The 21522-nt window shown below is 38.2% G+C and overlaps 2 protein-coding genes across 2 annotated transcripts in view; both read right to left on the reverse strand.

The window, feature by feature from the left end:
- Positions 1-5202, reverse strand: part of LOC140242553 (neuroendocrine convertase 2-like) — a 30643-nt gene extending 25441 nt beyond the window's left edge. Inside the window, exons 1-2 of the mRNA XM_072322297.1 lie at positions 5014-5202; positions 4289-4393 (exon numbers count right to left, since the gene is read on the reverse strand). Coding sequence (XP_072178398.1) covers positions 4289-4393; positions 5014-5184 — 276 coding nt within the window. The 5' untranslated portion in view covers positions 5185-5202. The remainder of the gene's footprint in view (positions 1-4288; positions 4394-5013) is intronic.
- Positions 5203-13311: 8109 nt separating this feature from the next.
- On the reverse strand, positions 13312-20244 carry LOC140242878 (RWD domain-containing protein 1-like). The gene is made up of 7 exons (XM_072322624.1): positions 20094-20244; positions 18870-18956; positions 16635-16768; positions 15490-15639; positions 14736-14868; positions 14108-14170; positions 13312-13785 (listed from the first exon to the last, which is right to left on the reverse strand). The coding sequence occupies exons 1-7, from the start codon at positions 20164-20166 to the stop codon at positions 13712-13714; spliced, it is 714 nt and encodes a 237-aa protein (XP_072178725.1). The 5' UTR covers positions 20167-20244; the 3' UTR covers positions 13312-13711.
- Positions 20245-21522: the final 1278 nt, after the last annotated feature.

Here is a 21522-nt window from a genome sequence, read left to right on the forward strand (position 1 = left end):
ACGAGCTTTGTCGCGACAGCGAGTCACGAACTCATCAATATTTTCATCTGATCGTTGTCGATAACGCATCAACTCGAGGCGATGAATACGGAAATTGACATTGATCTTCAACTGGGCCTCGATCGTGGACCATATTTTCGCAGGATTATCTAAGTCATCATCACTCAGGCCAGATGTATTCAGTCTACGGAGACCTTCGCCTCCAAGGGCAATTTTGATTTTTACAGCCTGCTTCTTGGAGTCTGTGACCTCTTGGTCCTGTAACACAAGTGACATTCTTTGCCTAAAGACTTTGAATTCGGCAAGGAGGTCTGACCCCTTCCATACCATTTCAGGGTATCGTGCCATCTTGTACCGTATGAATGATACGAACACCACAAATAGGTTTTCAATCTATGGCACACACAAAAAAGGAAGGGAAACCTGGTACTATATAGTATGCTACACTATACTGTATCAATACAATGGCGTCACGTATGTAGGATGAACTTTTTCATCAAAGCAACAAACACTGTACACAAGAATGGACTAAGTTAAGACACTCTGAATTAACTCTACACTCTGTTCTATCTTTGTCTACTGCCTGCTTAACGACGAGGTGGGTGTAATTCAGTCCACAATATAACTCAGTTATACCACCAATACATAGAACATACTGTTAATTACAGCAGTAACCGGCTGAAATGCATCGTTAGCGGCAACGTGCGACAGCATAATAGGCGAGTGAATTACAAATCATTGCAATAACACATACTACACATATAATAGGCCTACTCAATGTCCCAGTGTGCTCGTACAGTACGTGTGCAAACTAGCGCTTCAGTGTCGGTTCGGGATAGGTAAAATGATACACCCCTGAAGCACACCCGTATACAGCCACACTGTTTTACATATACATGCTATGTACAATGTATATAATACTGCTGGGACTGCAACGTAGAATCGTACAGCCACTATGTGTACTAGTACGATACGGCAAAATATGATTTGAAGACCAGAACTCAGTCTCAGTCTGTATAGACTATACTAGTCTACCAGTGCATAGGGTCTAGACAAGATTCTATAGATAATTATCTATAGATCTAGGGCTAAAATGCTCCGCGTCTAGAACAGGCACATTTGGTAACCGGTACAACACATCCACTGACTCAGCAAATTCACTCCATAGACTCATAGGCTAGCGGAAAAAATGAGATAATGTGTACGTTACCACAGGTTCTGCCTCCTTTTGCGATGCCTTGAATCAAGATCACATCTCTTTAGACACGAGATAGGATAACTGTGGAACATATGCATGTTAATGGTTACATGTTGATACAAACGTTACTATAGGGGCCCATTAACGTTAGGCATCACACAGACTATGTTATTGTACCATTCATTCACTCAACAAACTGGAATCTAGCATGTTCTGTATTCTACCATTGCTTTAAATGTTTGTGTTTTAGTGTTCATTCATCTCATATTTGCCATGGATTCCGTCTGGTAGCTGAGTCGTCATCGAGAACCGGTAAGCCCACAGTCGATAGACCTGCTGCTCAGCATGCATCGGTGCGACGTCACCTCCCTGGCCTGCTACCCTGCGACGCTACCGACTTGCGCGTGCGATACTCGCCCTGGGCTTGGCCTGTGAGACTGCGTGTTGCGCTGGCTCCGATGCGATGCAACGCGATGCGATCGGCGACTCTATCCCATTCGGTAGAACTGCGTGCGGTGCAATGCTGTCATGGCACTGCTGAGGAACTGCGTCGTGACCGCTGTCCAAAAGCTCGGCGTTGTAATCGGCGATGCACACACTCCGCCTCACACGGGTCCGATCCTGACAGGTGATCACGCTGGCTGTCGATGAACTAGACGGCAAAGTTATGACGGAAATGCTGCAACGCATTGCCTGCAGGTTGCCATTCCATACGATATATTATGCTCCCTGGCAGCTAAGCGTCCGACTCAGATCGTTCGATCTCCATTCCAAGACCGGTCGCAGCTACTGCGTACTGTAGTTCCATACGCTTATCGTGCGCGTATTCAATACTCAGCATGCAGCTCAGTTACTCGGACAGCTACAGCCTGGCATTCACTGGTGCACGGTATTGGTAGACCGTCGGTCCTTGTGGCGAGTTCTAATGGCGAAAATACATGGCCCTGGAGGGGACAATGGCGATCTCAGGCGTTTTGTCGAAGTCCACAACGCGCTGCCACCATGTTATGTGATGTGATGCTTGTGAATGTTCAGAGACGTCATGTCAAGGCCGACAATCATGAGACGATTGGACACAGTAGCTCAAGGTTCAGCCATGTTTAATGTGCAGTGAATAACGATCACTGATATCGGTTGGTGACATCGATAACAATCGTGATATCGTAACAGTAGGGTCTTGATTTCGGGGTTAACACTGTTATTTAGGGGACACATTGATACCTGACTGCACCCCATAACCTCTACTGAAAAAAAAAAATCATGTCCTTCACAGGTTTTTTTTTTTCTGTTTTTATGTCCTTCACAGTGTTGTTTTTTCTTCCCCATTTATTTCATGGGAAGTTTCTGTAATTCATTGTTCATGACTTGGTTACTAAGGAATGTGTGTGTTGATAGACATACATTTATGTCACAAAGAAGAAAACCTTGCATACAGCTTTCCAGCCCACATAGATTTTATTCATAACATTTCCAACAGAAAAAAAAAAGTGGAAGAATGATACATATTACTATCAACAGTGTAAAATGGCAGCCATATATACTGTGATCTGTCACATACTATCATGGGCAAATTCGCAAATAAAATTGGCCCTGCACGACACACATACACTGTATACCAAATCAAAGCTTGTGGTCCCATTGTTATCATCATCATTATTATTGTACAGGGCTTGACATTACAGCAGAGACCGTAATAATAGCAGTGTTAGGCCACCAAATTTTACTATTTGGTAGCCTGACTGGGAAACTTCGATTCAAAATGGATTGTTATTTTTGCTTTTATTTCACACCACCAGTATTTCAAATTCATAGATTTATTGGTCTAGAATTAGAATGTGTCAGTGGCAGCATGCTCCTGCACAGCTTTTTGGAAAAGCACCATTTGATAGAGTTCTCTTCCTGACCTCGGTTTTTGTTCTTTTTTCCTGTTTTTTTTAATATATATTTGCTGCCAACATCTAAAAGGCCATGAGAAAAAAGTGAAGTAGAAGAGTTCTATGTGATCAATATGGGCCACCAAACGTTACTACAGGAGTGAACAAAGAGTACCACATTATAAAAAGAAAAAAAATGAAAAAGAGGGAAAAATTTTTTATATTTACATCTGTCATTTTAGAATTGCATAATTCTCAGATACTGTAAGTCTTGGAAGAAACAAACCTAAGTAAATCATGCCCCCCCCCAAAAAAAAAGTAAAAGAACTTTGGGTTACTGTAAAAGTGGAAATTTTCGCGGCGTTGAAATTTTCGCGCATTTCGCGCAACCAGAAACTAGCGCGAAAATAAAAACACGCGAATGTTTTTGCTTGCCATACGTTCCTGTGCGTGATGTCTTGATTCCGCGGAATTAAAAACACGCGAAACTCTTCTGACCCGGCCTAGCGCGAAAAATTAGTCGCGCGAAAATATCCACTTTTACAGTACACTTCACAGATACTGATGATGTATGCTACATTGCATCTAACCCCATCGCGGGGCGCTGTAACACAGTACGGTATGTATTTGTCCGTATGGGGTCGCTGCTGCGGTTACATTGCATCAAGTTTTGGCTTGTGGCGTTAAAGGTCCTATTTAACTTTGGGGGCAGTGATCTTAAAAATATTCAAAATATCACATTTGATGCATACAAGTGTATGCATAGGTTTGTTGTACCACAAAACATGCTACCATATAAAATTTTTGCAATAAAGCCTAAAATATAAGGAGATATCAGTATTTTTCTCAATAAACCATAACTGTAGACGGTTTAGTCTGGAAACATTTTTATCAGAAAGTTGTTCACATTTTGTTTATTCAACAGTACTTAAATCATTGATTTTACTTGTATTCAAATTATTACAGAGGTTGTTTCTATCCCTAACTCATATTTTAAAACTGTTTTAAAGCTCTAATGCTGGGGTTTTGTTTCATCTGCAAATGGTACAATGTATATTATGCCCTCAACAATGTCTCTTGGTTCCTTGTCTTTCAAATTTCAGACATGGCTTTTTCTTTTTAATGTGTAACTTCTTCAATGCCTTATAAAATGGAAGATTTACATGAATTTGAATAAATGGAAGATGATATGAATAAGTCAGACAGACTGTCTCACCCTGTCATCGTTGGCGAGGAGATCGTTGACACTCTCTGCTGCCCTCCGTGACCTTGATGCCACCGTCTTCCTCAGAAAGGCAAAGGTGTCTGGGATGGCTCCAATCTGCCAGAATGGAGTGATAATGAGATACATGAAGTGTCTGCTAAACTCACAAGAAACACACATTGTCTACAGTTAATAGCAGTGGGGGGTATGACTGCATAATATTATGTGCATGACTTGAAATCATTTTGTAGTATTGGTGCTCATCTCAACTGTACTTTGATTTCAAAGTATTATATTTTGGAAATAATACTCAGCTTTTACTTTACATTCATCAAAAATGAAATAAAAGGTGAACTTCTTTTTTTTTTTTTGGCTATTTACCATTGTGTCACACTGAAAAGTGTACATCTTAAACAAAACAAAACAACCCCATTGAAGACTAGTCCTGAGTATTCTCGGGCTGGGGTGAACAGGAAATGTGTGCTATAGGAGAATCAGTCCATCTTCATGGCTAATGTTCACTGCCTACAACTTGTACCATTTGGGGGATTTTTTTCCCCCCACATAATTAACCAGCACACTACGAAAAGTAATGGTACAAGAGTTCAAAAGATTGTCAAATACTAGACTAAACTACATTTTAGATCCCCTGCTTCTGTGAGTAGCAGTGAAGATACTAGATAAGCAAAATTTTCTGTTTTTTCTAAAAACTGATGTTTCCACAGAACTATCCTCACCTGACCATCAAAGTCGAATCCATGTTCAGCTGCAACATCTCTAGCAACCCGCTCCCCTCCTCCAATCTCTACAGCCCACTCATTGACGTACACTGGTCTCTCCTCAGCCCTCCCATACACATCGACCACACCCAGGGTGAGCAGCAGTGGGAGGAGTCGCCATGACAACATATTGCACCCAGCCCTTTGGGGGCCTGGAGAGGAATGAGATGGGAGGTGTTTTTAGTGTCCAGGCATGAATGAGAGGGAGTGTGGCTTGACTTTTCATATTTTAACTATTTGATCTTTTCATGGGATCACCAAAATTGTGGGCAAAAGATTTGCATAATGCGTACAAACCAGAGAATGGACTATAATCTGACAACATTCTTTGATTATTACACATTGTAGATACACTGTATATGCTAGATAAACTTTCATATGGGCCCACAGTGACTGTAAATCCCTTATAAAAACATGCATGTGTACTGACCTATGTGCACTAACTTTGGAGAATATGTTTTCAATCCAGCATCACTAAAAGGACATAAGAGAAACTACTTTGTACGGTGAGCATTCAAAACAAATAAAAATGTATGAAAATTTGCATCATGCATATCACACTTGAATAAAGTACAAAATGTAGCTATAATATATTATACTGTATCATACATGTACAATGGACACTGTATCACACAACTGTTTTTTAGTACTATGCATGAATACCATGGTACAAGTACATTGTACATGAGGTATTAATAGGCCTAAATGTAGCTATTTTCTTTTACCATACTTATTGAATGCAAAAAGGTGAAGTTGTACCGAGTAATTTGGAAACTCATGCAATTAGGTACTGTAAAGTCCGCTTAAGACCAAACCAAAAACAAGGAAGTATAAGGAGAGAGTTGTCTGATGACATTTTACGTGCAACAATGCATGCACTGTATGTCACACTGTATCTGATCAATGCATTTTGAAGGGTCTAGATCAACGGTCTCTGCACGTTGGCTTTATTGCATTGGAAACCCTGTATGTGAATACAGTATGGTCTTATATGTGACCATGCACCACAAACCCAACAAAAAGTCGCCAGACTAGTATGGATTTTTAGTTAAGGGCAGATTCTAAAAGAGCAGACTTTAAAGGGATGGTACAGTATTGGTGGAGATGAGAATTGGGCTTTTAACTTTTTGCGAGATACCCAGAAAACACTTACGGTATAGTACAGAGCATACCATTTTAAGAGGAATTCAAAGTTAATTTGATGAAAATCGGGTTTGGAATGACTGAAACATCCAAAAACAAAGTAAAACAAAGCGATTGTAATAACGTGTGGGTCCCACACTTTATTGGAATTGCTCTTTTTTGGATATCTCATCCATTTCAAAACAAATTTTCATCAAAACAAATTTTCATCAAATAATTCCTCATAGAATTACATGCTCTTTCATATTTCATGAGAGGTTTCTCATTATCTCTCCAAAAATGTTAGAAACCTGAAATTAGGTCTCAACCAAAACTAAACTGATGTGTAACTCAATTCAAATGGACTCCCCTCACCCATCTAAATATTGGAAAGAAAGCCCACACTCTGGAAAAAGTGTGAACAGAGAAAAGAGGCTCTGAAGTACAGGGTCTATTAGTAACAAGTGTTTAATCTTTACTAAGCTGTGCTAGCTGTGCAAGAAATGAAAAAAACAAAAAACAAAAACAAAACCAAACCAAACATACACACGATGTAAACCACCAGAGCAACAACAATGAAGGGATTAAATATGTATCAAATTAAGCTGAAACTGAGCAGGCTTTATGAACACATTCTGTCCATGATTAATGAAAACTTTCAAAGCAGTAGCATTATCCTTTCTATATGGTTATTACTAGAGTTGAAAGTGAAGTGTACAGGTTTTTCAAGAAATAGAAAGGGGACTCTAAAGACAAGTTCAATGCTATTGAAAAAAAATGTTCGAGAAAAATTGCTAAAACACATTTTCCTCTTTATTCTATGATCCCAAATTTTCGCATTTTGTAGAAGACTCACTCCTTCAGAAATTATATGAAAAAGTCAAGATTGGCTAGGTTAACCCATTCCACCTATTTACAGTCCTCACACAAAATCAGTGCACGCCACTTTTTGTTGGTTTTGTGATGAATGCGAATGAATGATTTTGAATGTCTGCTAGTCATCGAGAATGAAAGGTCAATCTCAGATTCTGATATTGTTTTCCTAAAATATGAGACATGATATGTGACCGTATACCAAGTAATTTGGAGCTGCACTTTGTGGTGCAAGTGCAGCTCCAATCGTGTGAACTCGCGATTATTTAAAAATGTCCATCAGTGAAAGATAATGTACATGTACCATTGGCATGTGCTGCATATAATCTTCTTTTTCGATAAGTTGGGAATTGTGTAATATCGATCCCAACACGTACAACACCACACTTGCGTGTAACATAGACTTGTACAAATGAATTATCTAGTCCAATTGATGAAAAATGTCTTCAATGAGTTTGAGGAGACAAAAATAATGTCAGCTAGTATCAAAATTCAAAACTCAACGTAATCGCCATGTTCGCTTTTGTGCACCACCCTGGTACAGCCCTGTTACTTTTACAGCGACTGGGCTGTGTATCGTTAACCCACTAACTTGGTTAATTTTACATGTCTGTTTTGCCTTGGCCAACATCTTGCATCTTCGGGTACCGTACCTCTTGGGATAAGGGGAGGACTTCCTTTGAGCTTTTGTTGTTTCTGTTTGCCCTCACGCAGTCTCTCACCTCTCGAGCTCTCAAGTAGGCCTACTATAAATTAGAGACTAGAGTTGTCAGTGATTAAAACACCAACACACACATTGCACATTTTGGATTAACAAACACACATTACGCATGTATCGAAACTTCAGTGTCAGTTTTACAGCAGTGCAGTCATCATGCAGTCACTGCAGTGTAAATTCGAGTGAAATGGCAGTAGTGAGAAGGCGTACTGTACGCATTTAAACAAGGCACTACAACTGTACAAGACATGTAAACTTATGCCATGATTATTGAAAACTCGATTTCATGCTTACCGAGACCTTGACAAGACTACGCGATCAGCACAGCTACACGATTATTTCAACTTTATCTTCTCTCATTTCATGCCTTCAGCGTCTTTTTCATGCACGTTACGAAAAAATCACGGCGAGGGTCAATCGACTTACAGCTGCTGCACAGTGTTGATGGCGAAAAGCCTACCTCCTCCGCCAGTCTAGTGTCTGCACGTACCGTTGTTCACTCCAAGACATGGGGGTACTTGTGTACAGTATACCAGTACCCCACAACAAGTGTATGGGAGAAGTGCCTGTAATAACGTCATCACGAGGTGGCGCTACATGACAACTGGTCACAGAGCCTTTTGTAATAGAGAAGGCTCTGTCACAATGTCCATCAAACGGGCCTTTTCACGAAACATCTGCAATTTATTTTCCCGTTTCTTTGTTCTTCCGTGTTTATTGTCCACTCTCCCACTATCTCTCTCCTCCTCTCTTTTTTTCTTTCTTCCTTTCCTACTTCTTTCTTTCTTCCCTTCCTTCCTTTCTTTTTCTTTCTTAAATTCATTTTTTCCTCTTCTTTCTATGAAAACATCACTGTTGCACCTACAATGTACTTGATTAAAATTAGGGCAAGCTACTTTTTGTCGATTTTGTGAAGCACGGTCACGTTTTTATTGACATTTGTATTCTTAGCGCACTTTGTTAATTAATATTATAATTATATTATTAATAGTTAACCCAATGAAGACAGACTAATTTTGCTGTAAAATGCATTTCCCATAGACATAGTACACAATGCAGTATACTGTATTTGGGACTTCTTAGTCTTCAAAAGCTTAACATTACACGACAGTGTGTTCTTGGATCATATGAAGAGTTTGTTTGCAAAAACCGATAAGTCCATATTTGCCAAATGGAGATATTTGCGATTAAAGGTCAAGAAAAATAAAGAGAATAATAAGAAAATTTTTGCTTCTTTTAATCATAACTTCAAAAATATACCTTATTATGTAGTGACCAATATATCATTTAAAAGGTATTATTTTGTACTTCATGACAGAGACCGTACTTCAAAATCTTCAAAAATGGACTTATCGGTTTTTGCAAACAAACTCTTCATATTATTCACATAGATCCTGTTGTTCTAAAATAAGTTTGGTATTAAAATTCATGTATAATTTGAATGTAAAGATTTACTTTCATCCAATGTTATTTCTAATGTTCATTCTTGAGGTATTTTTTTTTTATGTCATTGTTACTTTGTAGAGCACATGGGTATAAGCAAAACATTTTATTATCATATTTGGGGTAAAAACCTGTCTTTTTATGGCTTTCCGCAATTCCTTCTTTAAAATTCCAGTTGTCAGGATTTGGTCTGTTTATATGTTACTGTTTGTGTATACTTGGGTATTGGGCAACATTAATGTATTGTTCTGATAACACTTTGTACGCAATGACCACAATTATTTTATTGTACATACCACATAAGTCTCTTTTTCTTTTATGCATCATACACTAATTCCATAGTATTGCTTTCTTTGGTGTACAAAATTCAAGATTTTTTTCTGTAATTTGAAAAGATATTGGTCACATTTTGCCACATCAGAATCCATAATTCAGACACTGCCTGAACAACTTTTGTTTTGTGCATGTTTGGATTTCTAAGACCTTCATTCACAAGTGCTTGTTCAACAAAGTTATATGAATATTAACAACAACAACAACAACAACAACAACAAAACAACGACAAAGAGACTTGATTATAATGCAACTCTGAATCTTACTGATTTCATTTGTAATAATATAACTGTTGTATTTGTACTGAAAACAAATTACATGTATAGGCCTATTATCCATACCAACCTCCCCATGGGAGTAGATGTGATACAGCATCACGAATATATGCAGGTACAATATACCTGTATATAGGATTATAAACTATGACATGGTTCACTCAACTCCAAAGGACTGTTCACCATTTAGTTGTTCAAATGTAGTACCCTTTAAAAGTATGTGTTGGCCTATCCACAGGTGACCCTGCATCACAGGAAAGCTACTGAGAAAAGGGGCTTTGAAGTTTACACCTGTTGAGGACGGGCTGATTTTGCTTCAGCACACATTTAACTACGACACTTGCCCACATATACTTGGGACTCATCTTCAACAGGTCTAGTCAAGCGAACCAAGTTTCCCATTATGGTGTGTGGAATAAGGAGGGGATTTGAGCTCTATGGCAATAGAGATTGACCTTAACACATTCCATAGTGAATTTTGAAATCCAAATAGACTTACTACACAAGCCGCCAGGTTCCTGTATGGAACAGGTTAATTCACAACATATATTAGCAACATATGATTCATGATCAAATCACAGTACAATTGTATTAAAATTGCTGACTATTTTCAGTTATTTTCAGTTTCTCAGTGATTTCCATACATACATTCACCTATCAAATTTTAGAAAATGGAGAAAAATAACTTACAGGGGAAAAAAGAAAATTTACGAAAGAAAAACATCCACAAATACTTCATTCTTTTACTTGATTCAAATTTTGGATGGATTTAGAAGCAAAGGTAACACAGTACAAAATATATCCCCAAACCCTAAATCGGCAGAGTTCAATGGAAGCATTATTATGTATTTTCAGGGCCATTGGACAATTTGTGGGTTTTTGTGATGCAGGGTCACATCATGGTAGCTGTCATAATTAAGTGGCCAATGACAGGAACACACTCTGAAAGTGCAACAAATCTGAGGGAAATACCATTTCTGGGTCATTTGCAAGAAAAAAAAAAGGTGGCGAAATCTAGTAAAACTTGCAAAATGAAGCAGCACATTTACTTGGCGAACAAGAAGACGTTCTGACAGTTCAAAAAAAAAAAATGCTCAGACTAGCAACCTCCTTGTCATGAATTCCTTGTACAGTTCCCTCTCTCCGTACTGATGTTTGAGAAGCAAAATGGCATTAAAAACCTTTTATTGCATGAACATCCTTCTAGCTTCACACTGGTAATACACATAAGGGGTACAGACCTCAGTGATGTCTGTACAAGAGTCTTGATCTGGGCATTATGGCAATCACAGTCACATTACATGGAGAAAATCTCCAGTTAAAAAAACAAACAAACAAAAAACACTTTCAAGGGATTTTGTAAGGACTGAATTCAAGTCCTTACAAAGCTATAATTATTCAAATTCATGAAATCCTTCCGTCGAGATGTTTTCATTGCAACTGATTTGTCAATCAGTTACAAAGCCATAATCAATGTTGAATAATTTATGCAGCAAGTAAACTTGTGACACTCTATATCATCTTACCGTACCTTGTCTTTGAAACTTTGTTAAAGCATTTTTGATGTGTTTTGTTTAATACAGAATGTATGACAGAATATGTTTGCACTGGTAATAGTGATACACAAAAAAAACTACAAAAATTTCCTTCCTCCTTCTGGTAATCCAAGTTGGCAATGAGAATTCTCATTTGTGACACATCTACACAAAAGCCAGGTAAAGTCACAGAACAGTCAGTTAGTGATATTCTTCCAACTCTGTGTTCTGATAGAGCACAATAGGTCAATTTTAAAACACAGCTGCGACATGACTCCTGAAGTTGTACATTTCACCAAAACATTCTATGAATCCAAAATTAACACAGGATATTCATCAACTGATAAAATCTTGTTAACACAGACCATTGTTTAAGATAGCAAACATCTGATATCTGAAGGAGTACTAAAAACTAAAGATTTCATCTGCATTACTTTGTTTTCCAGTCTCCTTGGCTTTGATGTCTGAAACTTCTCAGGTGAAAATGTGATGTCTGGTCAAATGTACTTAATCAAAAATGTACACATGAGCTTGTAATATAAATCAGATCTACATAGGCCTCACTTGTACCAATTATTAAGCACCAGCAGAAATCACTTCAAATGAATAAATTAACAAAAAATAAATGATAAATGAACACTCTGCAACATTCACACTTTTGCCTCTTGTCGACATAACAGTGTAAACACACCCTGCACAGAATAGATTTTTAGAGAACAAAAATAATACAGAGTTGAGGAAAATTTCCAACAAACTTATTATGTATGACATCATTGTTACCCACATGGCAGCTAAGGTGCAGTCTGTCAAACATACATCCTTACATTCCAGAGGACAGTTCAAAAGTCATGAATTCTGGGTGCCTAATGGCTAAAGGTTGTTGTTAAATCTATAAAGAATGCATTATTGTAGGCTTTTCAATAAAGATGTACAGTGTATCTTCCTTCATTTTGACTGTGAAATGACATTGGAGATCATATACAGTATCTCTCATGTCCTTTATGTCTAGATTCACATAGAACAGCTGTGCTGTCATAGAAAAGCAAGAGAAACTCCTTTCCATGCTTAGCTTGGCACTTGTACATGTAATACTGTTATGCCATTGCCAGAGCTTCACATACAAAATACAAAAAAAAAAAAAAAAAAAAAAAACTAAACAAAACATGTCTGGCTTGCTTTCATGATGATGATAAGAAACTGAGATTTATGATGATATGGATAATATATCAAGATCAAAGCTTTCACTCATTGGCTTGTCCAGGCTGTTAATTTGTACTTCAAAAACTACAATATATGTTCCTTTATGAATTCTGCAAGGGAAATTTTGAAGATACAAAAGAACTTTTGAAGTGTTAGATATGTGGAATGATATATATGAAGAGTTTGTACGCAAAAACCGATAAGTCCATTTTTGAAGATTTTGAAGTTCGGTCTCTGTCATAAAGTACAAAATAATACCTTTTAAATGATATATTGGTCACTACATATAAAGGTACATTTTTGAAGTTATGGTCAAAAGAAGCAAAAATTTTCTTATTACTGTCTTTATTTTTCTTGACCTTTAATCGCAAATATCTCCATTTGGCAAATATGGACTTATCAGTTTTTGCGAACAAACTCTTCATAAACATATCATATATATATATTTTTTTTTCAAAATGAAAGTTTCTCAAAATAAAGTGACATCATACCTACAAATGATTTTGGGGGCAGATTGTTCTCTTCAACAAAGAGTTTTGCTCAAGACTTAAGTTTGTTTAATGCATTAAATTCTTTATCACTCCTTGCATGGGTATCATGAACAAACAGGACACGTTGTCAATGGCACTTCTGTACTAAATATTCAATTACATGTACTGTATAAGCTGTTATTTTCGCGTACAGGTATTTTCACGAATTAGAAGGTCAATTGATACCGACGCATTTTCACGTGTTGTTAAATTCGCGATCCAACTGTGATTCGCGAAATTCACGAAAATTAAACCCTCGCGAAAATAACCACTTATAAAGTATCATCTGGGGTGACCCTCTAGCAAACTTCACAAAAGTTCTGCCATTGGCAATGAGAATTGATTGTGTAGTGGGAGTATGCATAACATGTGACTGCACAATACACGATCAAAGCTAAAAATGAAACAAAAGCAAAAAAATCTGATGGGTATCCTTGATTCCAACGATTCAGGATACATTGAAGCAATTTCTCGGATGAAACATTTGTCTCCTCTTCCGAACTTCTGACGGCACATCGGCTAATAATACCGGTATTGCATGAAGTCATGCATGCATGCATTCCATTCTCTTCTTCTCTCTAGAGTTCAAAGGTCATAATGATAATAATACTGTCCCTTCACACACGGTCAGTCTTCGTCGTCTTCTAATTCCAGGTCATCCATGTCCTGGAATAGTGACTCGTCCACCTCCACCCGGTCACCTAGTGGTCAAAACAGAAATGGCATTTGAGTGGACATCTATAAAAAGGTCTTTGCATAGAAATTCCATGAAACATGAAACAATAGCAATACCTTCAGCAAAAGTAGTAATATGATGAATGCTGTAGTGGCAATACAATCTGTAGTTACTCATACACACTCACACTGTTACATTCTCATTTCTAATTCTCGAATACAATCAAATCAGCATTTTGAACATGATTTCAAGATTGAAATTACACAAACCAATACAAGACTGCTTAAAGAACTGTTTCTTTTTGGCATCCAGTATTTCATCTTGAATAAGATGTCCTGTCAACTTACTCTCATCTAGAAGGTCCATATCTGATGTATCTAGGTTTGCATTCTGGAAGAATAGTTCTCTTCCTGCATACGAGAAATATGAGTAAAAGACAAACAAAGATGTCATGAAGTGATGAATAAGGTAAATTGACATGGAATGATGACCATGATAAAGAATTATTGACTTTTCATGAGAAAAACATGTATGTACAGGCGACTCCCACTACAACGACATCCTCAGGACTCGAAATTTCTTTATAACCTCAGGAAAATTTGCACTTTGTATGAACGATGTCATTCTTGACTAGTACATGTACACTGTATCCTTTTAGTATACTTTCCTACAAGTGGACTATGATTTATATGATCCAACATAAGGAGACTAGGATTGCTTTGCATTTGTAAATATTTTCTTGTTAATAATTACATTGACAAGTGGGATTGATTTATAAATAATTTACTGTTATCTACACGTATGTTGACGACAGAGATCATTGCAGTTTATATTGAAAATTGATTTGTTTGCTTTTGAACTGTGTTTGTATCATCCATTTTCACTTTACACCAAGAATGGGTTAATTCATGCATGATTTGAATTAATATCTAAGAAAACAAAGAATGTTTGTCTTGCTCAGGCTATGCTACCCACCTGTGAGTTTGCCTCCTTGACTTTCTGTACTGGACTGATGTTTTGCTTTCTTTTCCCTCTGTTCCTGGTCAAACTTTTCTTTCCACGCCAGGAAACTTTCAATTGTCACCAGAGTTCCTTTCAGTTTCTTCTCCTGCAAGAGATATTCACAGCAGGCATCCAATATTATCTATTTATTTATCTATATAAGTTGCGTCTTCTTTAAAAGCAGGGTTTTCCCATTCAGAGCCGCAAAGGCCTGCTTTACATGGGAGCCCTGCATCAGGTACAAAAGTTACATAATGTAATATGGACTTACAAATAATAATATCAAGTAAAACATTATACAAATGGAAAGAAAATCAAAACTATATGAAAACATATACAACATAATACATTAATATGATTCCCTCTCTCAATTCTGTGTGCATGTACGAGCAAACTTCACTACAGCACGCTTCATGAACAACCTCTTTGTTTCCTCTAGGTTTAATGAAATAATTATTCACTTGTAATGAGGCAACAGAAACACAAAAGTGCTTGGTGAAAGAATGATTTTGAGGGCATTTTTAGGACTTACACCATGTTGAGACAGAGAAGACAACAAAGGCAATGTTACCTAGCAACACCTACGTGCTTTACTCTTGACGACAGCTCAACTTCGGCAATCTTCGTATCAACGCTAGCAGTGATCAGCAGTATCATCAACAGCGCCCTCTACACTACTGGGACTATGCGCCTTTAAGGTGTACTTTCAGACTGTGAAGCTACTTACTGCTTCTTCCTCCTCTCTCCTCTTCTCTTCTTCCAGTCTCTTCCTCCGGTCCTCCCGGGCGGCCTTGAGGTCATCTATCCTTTCGTTCAGGAACTCTTGGGCCGCTGACACGATGGCAAAGATCATGGCCATGCCCAGATTCTCCTCGATCTGCCTCAAGTCAGTGACACGGAGAATACGATAATATGTTTTGATAATATTTTTGTGTAACATATGCTTTAATTACACATATGTGGAATATATGCTTTGATTACAGTTATGTGGAATATATGTTTTCATTATATCTCTGTGCAGTACTGTATACACCAAATATTTCGCGAGGTTTTTATTTTCGCAAATTTTGCGAATCAGGTGCTATTTGCGAAATTAAAGACACGCGAAAATATTGACTGTGATCCCGATGTGAATGTGATATGCACATGTGCATTCCTCTGTTCAGTGCAGGACTCTACGATCGCGAATTTAACCACTCGCGAAATCGTTGGGAATTCCCGATTTGCGAAAATTTAGGCTCGCGAAATATACGGTGTATCGGTGTATACAGTATATGTCTTGATTATATTCATTAGTACATGTAGCTTATTAGCATTAATCAAGTGCAATCAATATTTTCTTTGATCAGTCTTAACTTAGTGACACATGCAAAACATTAATCATATTCCACATAATCACAATTTTCTAAATCTATACACATTACCATCCTGTCTTACAACATATACAAGGTACTGTTCACTCGTCAAATATCCTTGATTCATTACATGCATTGACAAAGGGGGATTACACTGTATAATCATTATGCTGTATTACTGATGAAGAAAACCCCATCTTCCTGAAATACACTTCTCCTTTCAAAAGAGTATACATGGATCATGCACATGAAAAACATTCCCATGAAGACTGGGTTATTTACAGTGGAAATGCAATTTAAACTGTAGACAGATGATGCACTGAAATCAATTATGAAATTTGTGAAATTCATCTGGAACAAATACAGAGTGACTGCCAGCATAAAGCATATGGAACTTTGGCAGATTTTGTTCCTTTCTACCCCCCCCCCCCCACCCAATAATCTTCAGAGCTCAATGCCTCAGCAACAATTCCAGAAAGCTGAAAACCGACGAGGAAAATTTCATAGTTATCATCACCTGGGCTTCAACCAGCTCCCTGATTTTGTCTTCATACTCCTGCGCAACATCATCATTGAAGGTCACCTCAAAGACGGGTGCCTCCTCGGGGTAAGTTGGTGTGTATGTGAAGCACAGAGTGACGGACAGTTGACCTGGAAGGACAAACATCCAACATTCCTAGTGTTGAGTTTTCACATTAAAATTCTTCAAATCAGAAACTAAATTCAATGAATCAAGAGTTCTCTAGTGGAGAAAATAGCAAATTATCAAGGGTAAATGTTGGTATGTTACTACACACTGTATGCTACTAATCTGTCATGCTATGACAAAAATCTTGCTTTGTATTCTTTCTGTGCCTTTGTCTCCAAATCCAGCAGACAGCAGGCGATCCAAGATATCATAGAACAGGGCTGCACACTAACTCATTTTTTCGACTGGTCTGACATGTCTGTCAGACCAGTAGGTACCCAGTTTTTCCATTCTCTACTGGTCCATTGCTGAAAAAGTTACTGGACAAAGAGTGATTTTTACTGGTCCAGAACCGTCGGACCAGTGCCAGTGTGCAGCATTGTAGATAGAATGTTGAATGCTCTAGATATGGTAAGCATTGGCTGGTGTATGGAAAAACAAACTTTTTTTTTTTTTTTCAAGAAACTGGCAGAGTTCCCTTTGAACCAGTAAATTTGCAATATCTCTATGAGCTTTTAAATGCTTGCTCCAGCGGTGCCTGACTCGACAATCACCCAACTCTACCAACAAGTTTGATGATTTAATCTCCTGATCACACAGGAATCTTCAACAACTCTCACAGAAGCAGATGTCCAGAACAATAGAAAGATTTTTCCTGTAACAGGAAAGACCCAGTCACTTTAAATTTCCTGGAGATATCTAGACTATAATAATATGTGACCCTGCATCACAAAACCACCAAAAGTCACATTCCCTGATTATGGAGTTTTACATCCTGGTTTTTTTTTTTTGTCCCACTCACTGCACAGAGCACAGTTTGGTAAGATCAAGTGTCGAATAGACCCTATACTTCAGCGCCTTTTTTCCCAGTACAAATTTTTCACGAGTGTGTACCTTCTTTCCAAAATTTAGATAGTTTTAGGAGAGTCCATTTTAATCAAATCATACATCATTTTAAAGCTTAAAGTCTGCTCTTTCAGAATCCATGTCTGGTGACTTTTTGTTGGTTTTGTGGTGCAGGGTCATACATATAGCTAGATTATAACATTCAGAAAACTGATATTTCTACGAAGACAGCATTATTAAACGAGAGAAATGACATACAATGAATGTCAATGTACAGTAACTTGCTCACAATAAGAACAAAATTGCTATAGTGTTATATCAAAGATCAATATGTGACCCGCTACAACAAAAAGGTCCTAAAGTCGCGCACGGTCAAAGCCGTGAAAATCGAGTTTGAAGTCAGAGCATCATAATTGGTCAAAACTTACGATTTTCTGATTTTGACATATTATTGGAGTCTGACATGTCTTCTATCATCTGTCGAAATTTTGAAGCAAAATGATGAAAGGAAAGACCAAGAAATAGCGTTTTTCTGGGCCATGTTTTCTGGCGTTTCAATGAAGCAGAAACTGGTTCGAAAATTTGGATTGAGCGCCACAGATAGGCTCCGCCCCTAACAACGACCGGAGTGATCTCATTGGTCAGTTTGCTGCTTGCCGCTAACCGAAGCGTGAAGCTCGCACACTGCCAAGTCGACTGGAGCGTGCGGGCGGGGTGCGCAATGCCCAGCCGCTTCTCCTGGCATCCTGGTCACTGATTGGTCGGTGAGGAGACGGCCGACGCTGTGCTTGAATGAGCATTTCGGGGGTTGCTAGGGTTTACCTTCTACTGACTAGGTGAAAACTAACTTGCGTGTCCCTTGATCGCGATTGCGTCGCAAGGAAAACTTTCAGGGCGCTTTTTTCGAAACAGTGATTTCCCAGACGTCTCGACATGCTATCTTTTAAACATCGATATCTCCGCAGCCGATTATTTTCATAACATGAGTTATATATCAATTTAAAGCAGAAAGATTAGGGAATTTTGTCATGCAATTTTCAAATAATCGACCTCGCCCGACTTTAGGATCATTTTGTTGTAGCGGGTCACATATATTGAAGTTCATCACAAATGCACAAACACACAGTCTTTTCAAAGAGCAATATACACCATTGCAGTATCAGGTCATTTTCTATGTCATTGGTGTTCTTTTGAATTTGAGAAACTCAGCATCCTCACCTTTTTCGTCCTCATTTTCTTCCCCCGTCTCGTCCTCCTCAGCCGAGACGGTGATCTGGAAGACATGGAATGGATCTGTGGCAAGCACTGAATTCAACAGAAACAAAACAGGCAAAAGAAAGCAACCTGAATGACACAGGTGATAACTTTTACACATTCAGAGGAAACAACAGCATGAAAGCATGCAAACTCTTAACTCATTAAACAAAATAGAATAAAAATGAGCTAGACTCTCACTTTATGCAATGTTGAATCTGTCAAAGCTTTACTTGTGTGTACTCACCTAGAATATTGTACAATGTAGTTATCACATAATCTTGTGTGCTTTTGAATCAATAAAAATCTTATTGTGCATTGTTGCGTTTCCATGATATAACCAATGGAAACTAGTCAATAACAAAATCTTAAGTTGATACAACTTACAACACTTGGAAAAAGTTCCTTTGGGACAGCAATCACAATTTTACTGGTCACTCTACACTACACTAGTCAATCCTAGGCTAGATTCCTACTCTTGTTGGCTTATGCATGGATGCATGCTTGCACACACATTTGGCAGGTGGTGGGGTATTCAGAACCAAAAAGGAACTTTTGCCATATTAGAAGTAAAGGTAGAAGTAAGATGTAATCACTAGACATGCCATCATCGTAAGTCCACTATCAATTTTGACATTCACTCATTTTGCCTGAATTTTTAAATCAATTTTATTAGCATTGTGATTGACATTGCCATTGGGCTGGCATTCAAAGTGGCAATAGACTTTGTCTAGTTAATGATATTGATAATCAATAGAACAACTAGACCTAGTCCTACATAATAATTTAAAAATAATAAATTTAATTGTAGTAAGGTAGGCCTACTACCAGCATGACCAGATGACTAGGGCAGGGGCCTTTCCCTTTGTGGCCTTAAGTTAGGGCAGTGTTAGGGCGGGGATCTAGGTCCGCGGCGCTCGGGACCATACCATGCCATTGTCTATACGAAACATGGCATGTTGGTCTCGTTTCTAACAGATTTAGACTAGGCATTATCTACAATCTACATCATTTGGTAGCAGTAGATTATAGAAGATACTCGATGCAGTGTGTCAGTGCAGTGGCAGATGGCAGCAGGCACGCACGTTCACTAGCCTAGAACAAGACATTAATGGCAGTATATGGGACCACGCATCCCGCATTCCATCTCCTGGCTTGTGAGCACAATTCCGATGTAAAATTCCTTACCTGTTATTTCATCAGGATATATAGATTCAAGAGCTTCAATTTCATTAGCTTGCTCCTCTTTGAAGTCAGTCATTTGTACAACTGATAAAGCGATCCAGCATGAAACTTGACGTTTGACAAGCACTGTAGGCAAAAACGCGAAACGTGTGCTCACTCCCTACCCTAGTTGTTGTTGTTGTTGTTGTTGAGATTTTTAGACATCTATGTATATGGAGCTGCAATTCGTGTGCCAAAATAATGACGCCATCTACGTGCGGGTTTCTGTATGTTGATTCGAGTAAATATCGTTGATCATTAACAGGAAAGCTTTATAAGAAATTTTATTAAGACATAAAAGAAGAACATTTCATAGAGATTTGAATGAATCTCTCCGTTCATTACAGGCATCCAATCCGAAAAAATATTGCCAATTACTCAACAGTAATAATGAATGCAAAGTAAGGAAAACAGGAAATGTTTCATTAGAGGATTTTGTTAATCATTTTAGTCGTTTAGGTAATAGCCAAGATGACCAGCCCACAGGCCTGGAAGATAGTACCGGTACTTCAGAAATTGTCGAGGCAGATGGTCCCTTGGATGCCCCAGTCACTTTGGAAGAAGTGGCACTAATGATTAAGAAACTTCAAAATTCAAAAGCTTGTGGAATAGATTTCGTAAGAAATGAATATTCCTTAATTGTCCCGTAGAGATGCTTCATGTGTTGGTGGGGTCGCAGGACAGGAATTCCAGGTTGTTGTCATGATAGTGAATATAACACAAAATACGCAATAATCTACGGAATCGTTACTCGTATACTGACCGGTACAGAATAGAATTTAAGGAGCACGGCTGCGCTTCTGGAAATAACTAGTTGTTAATAGCAATGATACTATCATGTGGGGCCTACTTTAGCTTGAAGGGGTACCTTGTCGGATTTGACTTGGCTAGGAATGCAGAGTACCATCCTCACAATTTGTTGTACTTATTATGTCATACAAACTTATCAGTTCGCACTTCGGGGTGCGTCGCAGACGCCAGAATTCAGGAAGTCAACCTCGAAGTTATTTTGCCCTTCCTCATGTTTCGATGATACAGGCATGTAGGCCGCCTACATACCTCCGTGAAAATGATTCCAGTGAATTTGTACAAATGACAATATAAAATCCGATAGGTTGCTGCAGCTTTCCATGACAAGGCGGAACAAAAGGTGAAAATTAGATAGGGATAGGTAGATTGCCACATAGAAAGGGGATATAGAGTTTGTGTGTATCCAATGTAAAGAGAACAAAAATGATGAGAGTTGGCGACCTTACATATTCATAGCTTCTAATCAAGTTGAATTGAAAGGCTGTCGAAGAAGTTAATTTTGCAAGACAGTGAAATGTTGAATTTCTCAGTGAATGTTCAAGGAGAAATTGTGAACGGTATGTGAGAACTTCTTCCAGAAGTC

Source organism: Diadema setosum, chromosome 19 (genome assembly GCF_964275005.1).
Source record: "Diadema setosum chromosome 19, eeDiaSeto1, whole genome shotgun sequence".
In the NCBI taxonomy this organism is placed as follows: domain Eukaryota; kingdom Metazoa; phylum Echinodermata; class Echinoidea; order Diadematoida; family Diadematidae; genus Diadema; species Diadema setosum.